The sequence below is a fragment of the Chinchilla lanigera genome, unplaced genomic scaffold, assembly GCF_000276665.1.
Source record: "Chinchilla lanigera isolate Chin_1 unplaced genomic scaffold, ChiLan1.0 scaffold00041, whole genome shotgun sequence".
Lineage (NCBI taxonomy): Eukaryota > Metazoa > Chordata > Mammalia > Rodentia > Chinchillidae > Chinchilla > Chinchilla lanigera.
In genome coordinates this window covers 15837508-15846819 of record NW_004955442.1, presented here as the reverse complement: position 1 = coordinate 15846819, position 9312 = coordinate 15837508, and the positions used below count along the sequence as shown (strand labels likewise).

The 9312-nt window shown below is 48.7% G+C and overlaps 1 protein-coding gene across 2 annotated transcripts in view; it reads right to left on the bottom strand.

Annotated features, from left to right (window-relative positions):
• Positions 1-9312, bottom strand: part of Unkl (unkempt family zinc finger-like) — a gene marked incomplete at its 5' end in the record, with an annotated part of 43210 nt that overhangs the window by 23742 nt on the left and 10156 nt on the right. For both annotated transcript variants that reach the window (XM_013517831.1, XM_005391581.2), the window contains 4 exon segments: positions 1355-1440; positions 2257-2341; positions 3821-3938; positions 5864-5999. In XM_013517831.1, coding sequence (XP_013373285.1) covers positions 1355-1440; positions 2257-2341; positions 3821-3938; positions 5864-5999 — 425 coding nt within the window.

The following is a 9312-nucleotide window of genomic DNA, read 5'->3' as shown; positions in this document are numbered from 1 at the left end:
GTTTAGGCTGGCCTTGAACTCAGTGACCTTCCTGCCTCAACTTCCCAAGTTCTGGGATTACAGGTGTGTGTTACCATGTCTGGCTGCCCTGCTCATTTTAAAAGGGAAAATTCTGGGTTGTAAACTAAAGACCCTTGAGGTGGCCAAACTCAGGGACAGCCTGGCCTATGTCACTGGCCCAAATGGCACATGGACACAGACTCTGTACCCAACTTGTCACTGAGGGCGATGTCGCCAGGCATGGTGGCGCATGCCTGTAATCCTGGCACTTGGGAGGTTGAGGCAGGAGGATCCTTGCGAGTTGGAGGCCAGCCTGGGCTACAAAGTGAGCTCAAGGTCAGCCTAAGCTGCAGAGCAAGACCCTGTCTCAAAAAGACCAAAAAAAAAAAACCAAAACTGAGGGCAGTGTCACAGAGGTGACTCTCAGGTATCAGAGGAGAAAGCAGCAGTATACCAGAAGCCCCATCTATGCAACACAAACAAGGGACCAGCACTCCAGGAGTGGGTGGAGGCTTCCAGAAACTCAGTGATCTGTGTTCCAACTGGACCAAACTATCCTCAGCTGAGGGCAGCACATCTACAAGTGCATAGGCCAAGAGTTCAGGGGCATTTGGACATCACTACCACAGATCTTAAAGCAGGTATCAGGGCTGGGGAATATGGTCATTGAAGGCACTGGGTTCAACCCCCGTACCAAACACACACACACACAAACGCACACACGCCAAGTGTGATAGGGATGTATATCTACAACCCCAGCACTCTGCAAGGCTGAGCAAGGACCAGCATGAGTTCAAACCCAGCCTGGACAACTTAGCAAGACCTTGTCTCAAAGGGATGAGGGGAGATGTAGCTCAGTGCAGGACCTTAGGTTCTATTCCAAGTACAAAAGAAAGCAAATAATAGTTTTTGCAAACTGGCTAAAGTCCTATATTATGGCTAGTCACCACTGCAGGGCCCACTCTGGCGCAGCATGTGATGTCCTTATAAGTAGCACAGAAGAAGCAGCTTTGTCTGTCATCCCTTGTCATGCCTACTGGACAAAATTTGACACGTTGGGATGACAAGGGCTGGAACCCATGCCACATCATACTGTTTGCTAATGACCTCCACCAATCCAGGGTCTTGAAAGCACTCATAGGAGGCTCTGTAAAGATGAGCAGGGAGAAGCCAGTACACTAGTGGCTTGCCCTGCTCCATCCTAGGCAAGACTATGGCCAGGATTTTTCTAGCTCCTTCTAGAAGGAACTGCCACCTCCAGCTGCAAACTGCCTTCAACTAGATCATCCAGACATCACATCCATCTCTGTCCCCAACAGTGACATCCACCCTCCTCCCCATGCTGTCCACTTACATTTCCAGGCTGACCACTATGGGCTGAGGTGCTGCTGGTAGAGCTGAGATCTCGGCAGCCCCAGTCACTCGCTGTCCCAAGAGTCTCTGCCAAGAAAGGCGGGCAGCAGGCACTGAGGGGCCACTGATGAAATAACATATGCCTAGGGGCTTTGAAACCTCTGGAGCTAAGAACTGAGAGCATGCACAGTCTCCTAACAAACAACAACCCTTCTCCAGGCCTAGCAGAGGACAGCTAGGACAGGTCAGGGAACCATCACAGTCTTTAGATTCAGTCAGGGTCCCTTCACAGTCTTTAGACTCAAGTCTTGATGTCTACACTATGAATGAGAATACCAGCCATCCCCACCCAAATAGAAAGTAAACTTTGAGTTTCCAATTACATTCATAAAACTTAGATGGCAAACTTGTAAGCTTGGGAGGAGCCCTCAGGGTGTGGGATCCCTGTGCAGGGTCCTGTGGGTCTGCCTCCTCAAGCACCTGTTGGGACCATAGGCCCAAGATGAACACAGGTTCTGAGGCCAGCAGCTGCACCTATTCTAGTCTCTGGTGTCCCTTGTCTCCACATGGACAGTGCCATTTAGCCGCCAGTGGGATGGTGGGCCTGTCAGGTTTGAGTAAGCAGGTGCATGGCAGAAAGATACAGATCCCAAGAAGGCCTGGAGGCAGCAGTCTCTGAGCTCTTTGTGCCCAGGCTTAGGGCCCAGCCTAGTACGGCACTGACCCCTCTCACCCTGGAAGCCTAAATGGGCACTTCAGGTCTCCCATCCCTGGGGACATGTGAGCTCTGATTCACTTTCTCCATCCTACTCCAGATAACCCAAAACTTAGCCAGAATCTGTAGTCACTAAAGGCAACAAACCACAAATAGCAGCAGAGAGCAACCATACAGGGTCTACTCACTTTCAACATGTGCAAAGGCGCAGAAAGGACCCCGAGGGCAATAGCCAGTTTGACGCATATCATTGCATTTTGTAGATTTGTAGATCTAGGAAGTAAAAGTAAAATATCAAGACTGGGTTTCTACAAGAAGATCAGAGCTGGCTTTATCATATTACAGAGAAGAAAGTTTCAAATCATGAGTCTCAACTGGACGTGGTGTCACATGCCCATCATCCCAGCATTTGAGAGGCTGAGGATTGGCATGAGGTCAAGGCCAGCCTGACTACATAAGGGAGATTCTGTCTCCAAACAGGCAAACAGTAAGCCTCCTGAAAAGTGTGGACACTGTATGCAACTTTTAGGATCTGTGGTGTCCCCAAAGGCCCACAGGGTAGGGCTCTGGTACACAGCAAGGTGTGACAGGGAGGTGGTGGAGCCTTTCAGGGGTTGGGCCAGTAGGAGGTCCTTAGGTCACTGAGGGCACCCGCTTAGAAGGAACTGTGGGATTCTGGTCCTCTCCTCTTCCTCCCTTTCCTTCCTGCTGTAAGAAGTAAGAAGTGCTGCCCTGCTGTAGCTCCTGTCACAATGTACTCCCCTATCACTGCCTGAAAGAAATAGGGTCAAACTGACTGGACTGGAACCTCCAAAACTACGGGCTTAATAAACCTTTTCTTCTTAGTGAAGGAATGTTAACCAACACACTGCTCCTCTACTGTATGCTGCTAGCCTGAAATCCCTCTCTGTAGAATGTGTTGGCCAGACAGGGAGCAGGCAGGGGTGATGATGCTGTTCCCATGTCACTGTTTGTCAAACTGCAGGCAAAGTCATTCCCCCACTTTAAACTTTTCTAAAAAGGAGCAACACACTCAGTGCTGGGAATACAGGAGGTGTTCAAGAAATGTCTGTTAAATGTACACATGCATCCATTCCATGACCAGTTGTACTGCTATGTCACTTAGGGAGACAGCTATTCATCCCCCAGTTCCCCCCTCCCCACCCCAACTCCTCCCACAGCCTTGGAGCCCGGCAGGGAGCCCCACACTTCCATATTTCAACAGCAAAGAACTCGGCAGGCCGGCCAGATACACTTTCCCAAGGACTAACAGTCCCTGCCCACCTTCTAGGGAGCTTCCAAGCCCAGAACATTCTGTCCAGAAATGATTTCTGGGATAGGAGCTAGGATGTGGCCAGACAGCTCATCTTGCCACAGCAACTGGGTTAAGTCTGTGGGCCACAAGATGTCACTGGACCTCTGTAGATACTGGAGATAGCCATGACCACACCCAATAAAAGCCCTAAACATCAAGGATGGGACAACATTCCTGCTGGCAACATGCCCTGTACTCTGGTATATCACTTGGGGACAAGCAGGTACTTTCCTCCACTCCAGTGGGAGGGCTGCCCACACCTCCCTCCTGGCTGACTCTGACCTGCTCTCAGTGTGAACTAAGGGCCTCACTGAGTCCTGGGATTCCTCCAGGGAGTTAGTGAGCTGAGGGCAGCTTTGGGAACCTCAGACACTGCAAAGAGTTGTCACCTGGCCACACCCCTCCCCCACCAGCTCGCCAGTTTTCCCAGTGCCTACCTCAGGATGGAACTGCTGCTCCGTGCGGGAATGGCAATACTGGCAGCTGTCCCCACTGTCACACCGAGAAGGTTCACCCCACTCGTCACCATGCTTCACGCTAGGGCAGGGGGTGGATCTGGGGACAAGGAGAGTCACTAGGGAATGCTCAAGGACACATCCCTCTGTGCACCCTGGGCTTTCTAAACGTAGCCACTGTGCTGAAGGCAAAGCACCCCTGACAAGACCATTTCCCTCCTGAGGCAGACAAAGGAGAGCAGAGGGAATACCTCTGCTTCACAGAGTTTCATTCATAGGCTTGAGTCAGAGCTACCCAAAGTGACACAGAAAGCACAAGGGTTCTGTCCTGGCTGCTGTTGCAAAGTGCAGAATCTGTGACTTAATCTCACAATTCAAAAATCTTAACCAAATCTTGAATTATCAGAATCTTCCCTTTTCATATATTTACTGGCAGCTTCACTGTTACTTATTTAAATTTATAGGAAAAATTCTCACCTCTGAGACCTTTTTTAAAAACACAATTTTCCTGGGCTGGGGATTTAGCTCAGCAGCAAAAGCACCTGCCTGGCAAGTGCAAGGTCGTGAGTTCAGTTCCCGGTACCGGAGAAAAACCAAAAATCAAGTCCAGCCTGCAGAATCTAGGGGAACTGCATAGAAAGACCTTGTCTCAAAAAACAAAACAAAACAAAACAAAACAAAACACACAATTTTCCATTAAAGAGAATAAAAAATAATAATTAAAAAAAATTAGAGGGGCCAGGGATATAGCTCAGTGGCATAAGCGCCTGCCTGGCAAGTGCAAGGTCCTGAGTTCAATTCCTGATCCATTCCTCACGCCCCCCACACACAAAAAAATTTAGAGATGATACAGAGTTTCACTAGACAAGATGGTAGGAATTCACCCATGGTTGTTATATTGCATATTGTCTTCAAATCAGTTACTCAGGTTACCAGATATAAGTATACAAAATTGGTCCAAAAAAAAAAAAAAATGGTTTGATCAATCTTCCATTCTAACATCTGGTAATCTGAGCAACTTCGTTGAAGATAACAACATGTAATACAACAACCACTGTTAATTCCTATCATTCTGTTTTGAAACCCTGTATCACTTTTACTGTTTTTGCTTTGTTTCGTTTTTGTCTGTGATGTTGGTATTTTGCTACTATTTTTTTTTTATTATTATTCTCTTTAAAATTAAAAACGAAAAAAACAAAAAACAAAAAACAAAAAAACACAATTTTCCACTCCAAGTGGGGTTCTCAGGGGGACTGGTGGTAGCTAGAGCCAATTCTCTTTACCTGTATCCCCAAGTACAGACTTCAAACCAAAAGGGAGCCAGCCAAGCAAAAAGAAAAGAGCAGCAGATAAAGGAGGAAAAACTGGCTTTGGAAAAGAACAGGACCACATGGTGCACAAGTCCCAGTGGGGTCCAAACCCAAACCAGCCCTCGCCTCAAGAACCCACCATCCTGGCCACCAACCATCCCAGGAAAATCAGAGGTACCCCAATTGTGGGGGCAAGAGAGATGGCAAAACAGCTTCACAGCTGGGGATCATTATCATCAAGACCAGGGATACCAGTAGAAGCACACACGGGACCACAGCAGTTTTGGGTGCCCCCTACCATGATCCCCACTTCTTGACAGGGGGTTCCCAATTGGAGGACATATAAGAGCACTGTGCAGGGGGGGCCTTGGCCCCACCTCTGATCCCCTCTTGTCCCTGGGACAGATGTCTGGGTCTTCATCTTGCCTCCAACAAGCTCTGTCCTTTAGAACAAACATGACTGTGTGGCCAGGGAGCCCTCACTATGAGAAACCCAGGAGTGGGTAGCGCAGGGACAACAGGCTTGGAAAGGCACCCTACCCTTGAACACATGTGCACAGGTCACAGGAGGGACTTAGAGGCAGGAGCCATACACCCCATATCTGACCAAAGAGAAGGCAGGTCTACATGCCTGAAAGCAGCAAGGCCAAAGACTACAATACAGACTCAGTGCACACAAATCAAGAACTGTCTCTCAGCCCAGGTCCCAGCTCACCTGTATGAGAACCTCCTGGGGTCCCGCCGGCGGTCCCTGCCATTGTGGTAGTGTGGGCATGCATACCCCTGGCGGCACAGACGTGGAGGTTTTGGGCAAGGTTCTGTCTTGTAGCTGCCCAGCACAAAGTTAGTGTCTGAAAAAACAAGTTCACAGACAATGGCACAACAGCCAGGGGTCAAAAGCCTGCTTGTTAACCTACAGATGAATATGTAAACCAAAATGGTCCATCCACAGGATAACACATTACGCAGCCATGGGTTGGGAGTGACACCTGCTACCATGTGGATGAATCCCAAGGACACCAACATGCAGTGGAAGAGGCCACTCATATCAGGGGACACATGTGACTCCATGCATATGGATAAGCAGAACAGAGAAACCCAGAGATAGAAAATTGAGCAGAGGTACCAGGAGCTGAAGGACAGGAGCTCCTTTCAGAATGATAAAAATATTCAAGCTAGACAAAAATAATTGCTGAACAACTCTGCAAGTATATAACCCACTGAATAGCTGGATGCAGCCTTGCACACTTGTAATCCAAGCAGTGAGGGAGCCTAAGGCAGGAGGATCAAAAATTCAAGTCATACCTGGGCAGTTTAATGGGACCCTACCTTAAAATAAAAAGGGCTGGGGACGTAGCTCAGTGGTAAAGTAACCTGGGTTTGATCCCCAGTACCACAAAATAAATAAATATCCACTGAGGTGCATATTTTTTAAGTGACTGTTTTTAACCTTAACATAAAGTAATGACAGGCTGTGCAGGTGCCCTGACTATAGTAAGGTGTCCCACTCTGTGGCAGGTTGCCAAGGAGGCCGGGCACAGAGCACACAGAAAAGCTCTGGGTCTTCTGCACAGTTTTGCTGTAACCTAAAACTGTTCTAAAACACTAACATTTCTTTCTTTTTTCTTTTCTGGTGGTTCTGGGGACTACATCCAGGGCCTTCACAATTGTCTGTATGGCAAGCACCCCCTCTTTTTGAGACAGGGTCTTGCCAAGTTGCCTAGGTTGGCCTCGAATTTACAATCCTCCTGGCTCGGCCTCTTAAGTAGCTAGAATTAGTCATGTACCACTTGACCGAGAATAACACATACTGTAAAAAAAAGATAGCGATCATTTCAAAGCAGCCATAGGTGGGGGAAGATTCCTAAGTGCCCCAACCTTCTTTTCCTTCCTCCTGCTCAGCTGATCTCTCCCAGTGGCAGCACTGAGCCCTCAGAATAGTGGCATGAGGGTTGCCCCCTCTTCTGGCACTGGACTGGGCACTCACCTGGAGGTGGACGGTGGGAAACCTCACACAGGGCAGCTGACAATAGGATGTAAGAATGCTGAAGCCAGCAGCACTGAGTGTGGGTGGCACAAAGCTGCCATCCCACAGCCTATCCCAAGAGCTCAAGGTCCTCTTCCACCTCACTAACCTAGGGACAGGCTTGTGAGGGTTCCCACTTGGGATTTGGAACGGGGAATCCCTGGCAGGCAGTGTCCATGCCCTCTTCCCCAAACCTACAGTGTGACCAGAAGCCACACCCTGTTAGCACTGCCTGGCGCTGGAGTAGGATCGTGAGTATACGCCCAGGGTAGTACAGGTGGGACAGCCAGGGAGGTGGTGGAGATGGGAGGGGAATGAGGAAAAGCTCTCACAGTCATGTTTATTAACTCATCCCAGGACCACAGACCTCACACACTTCACTCTGTTGAAGGAGGAAAGACACACACAGGAAGAAAACCCACTGCCACCAAGATAACTGTGGTTTAAAGCACTGTTTACCCGTGGGAAAGCCCTCAGCAGAGAAAGCTGGAGGAGACACACCACAAGTTTTAACAGTTTTTCTTAAGACTTCACTGCCCACATTATGTATAGGACAGGCAATGCACAGAGAGGCACAGGCTAAAAGTACAGAGATCCTTCTGGAACTTGACAGAAGTGGCAGTTCCACAACACTGTGAATGCGCTAAATGCCACTGAATGGCTCACTTTAAAATGGTAAACTTTCCAGGTGTGGTGGCGCACGCCTGTAATCCCAGCACTTGGGAGGCTGAGGCAGGAGGATAATTGCAAGTTCGCGACCAGCTTGGGCTACAAAGTGAGCTCAAGGCTAGCCTGAACTGCATAGTGAGACCCTGTCTCAAAAAGACAAAGAAATAAACAAATAAAAAATAAAAATAAAATGGTTAACTCTGGATGGTGGCGCACACCTATAATCCCAGCATTCAGGAGGCTGAGGGAGGAGGATCGTTGCCAGTTTAAGGCCAGCCTGGACTACAAAGTGAGCTCAAGGCCAGCCTGAACTGCATAGTGAGACCCTGTCTCAAAAAGACAAAAAAAAAAGGTAAATTTTATGTGTTACTTTACTACTGTTAAAAAAGAACAGCCAAGAATGGAGGCTCATGCTTATAATCCCAGCACTTAAGAGACTGAGGCAGAAGATCACCAAAGGTTCAAGGCCAGCCTGAACTACAAAGCAAGACCCTGTCTCAAAGAGAGGAAGGAAAAAAGAGAGAGAGGGAGGGAGGAAGAAGAGAGAGAGAGAGAAAGAGAAAGACTGAGAGAGAGAAGTTGGTCACACAACATGCCTACAGTCTCAGCTGCCTGAGAGACTGACACTGGAGGATCAAAGGTTTGAGGCCAGCCTGGGCAATTTAGTAAGACCCTATCTCAAAATAAACAATGAGAGGGCTGAGGATATATAGCTCATCTATAGCTCATATAGCTCAGTGGCATAAGCGCCTGCCGGGCAAGCACAAGGTTGTGAGTTCGATTCCTGGTACTGCAAAAAATAAAAATAAAAATAAACAATGAGGATGTAGAATGGTGGTACAGTGCTGTGTAGCATCTGTAAGAGCTAAGATTCAATTATCAGTACTATCAAAAAAGAAAACTCTTGCTGCTCATAACCACCATATGTGGAGCCTGCCAGGAACATGGGTCCAGTAGCTACAGCTTAGGCTTGAGGATCCGTTTTCCAGACAAGACCCAGGGATCTGAAAGCTGCTGACGTAAGTACCATGTAGAGAGCCCCAGGGCTGGAGTGAGACAAAACCTCTTGACAGGAGGGGGCAGGTGCATATAGTGAATACCAGCCTGCACTGGAACAGGATGTCTGAATGCTGCTGTGGGCTAGATATGCAACCCCAGCCAAGAGGGCAGTCAAAGCTAACCTAAATGAGACACTGGAGTAAACTGGTGTAAGATGACTGAGCTTGCCAGGTGTGGTGGCACACACCTGTAATCCCAGCACTTGGGGGGCTGAGGTAGAAAGATCACTGCAAGTTCAAGGCCAGCCTGGATTACACAGTGAGACTCTGTCTCAAAAAAAAAAAAAAAGGACCCTGGACGGAGGACTTCCGGCGCACAGGGAGCCTCGGGCGGGGAGCGCCAGTCTTCCGGCTGGCTAGCTTCCTGCCTGCTGGCTCCCTGAGGGTGGGCCCCTAGCGCACGGGGAGCCC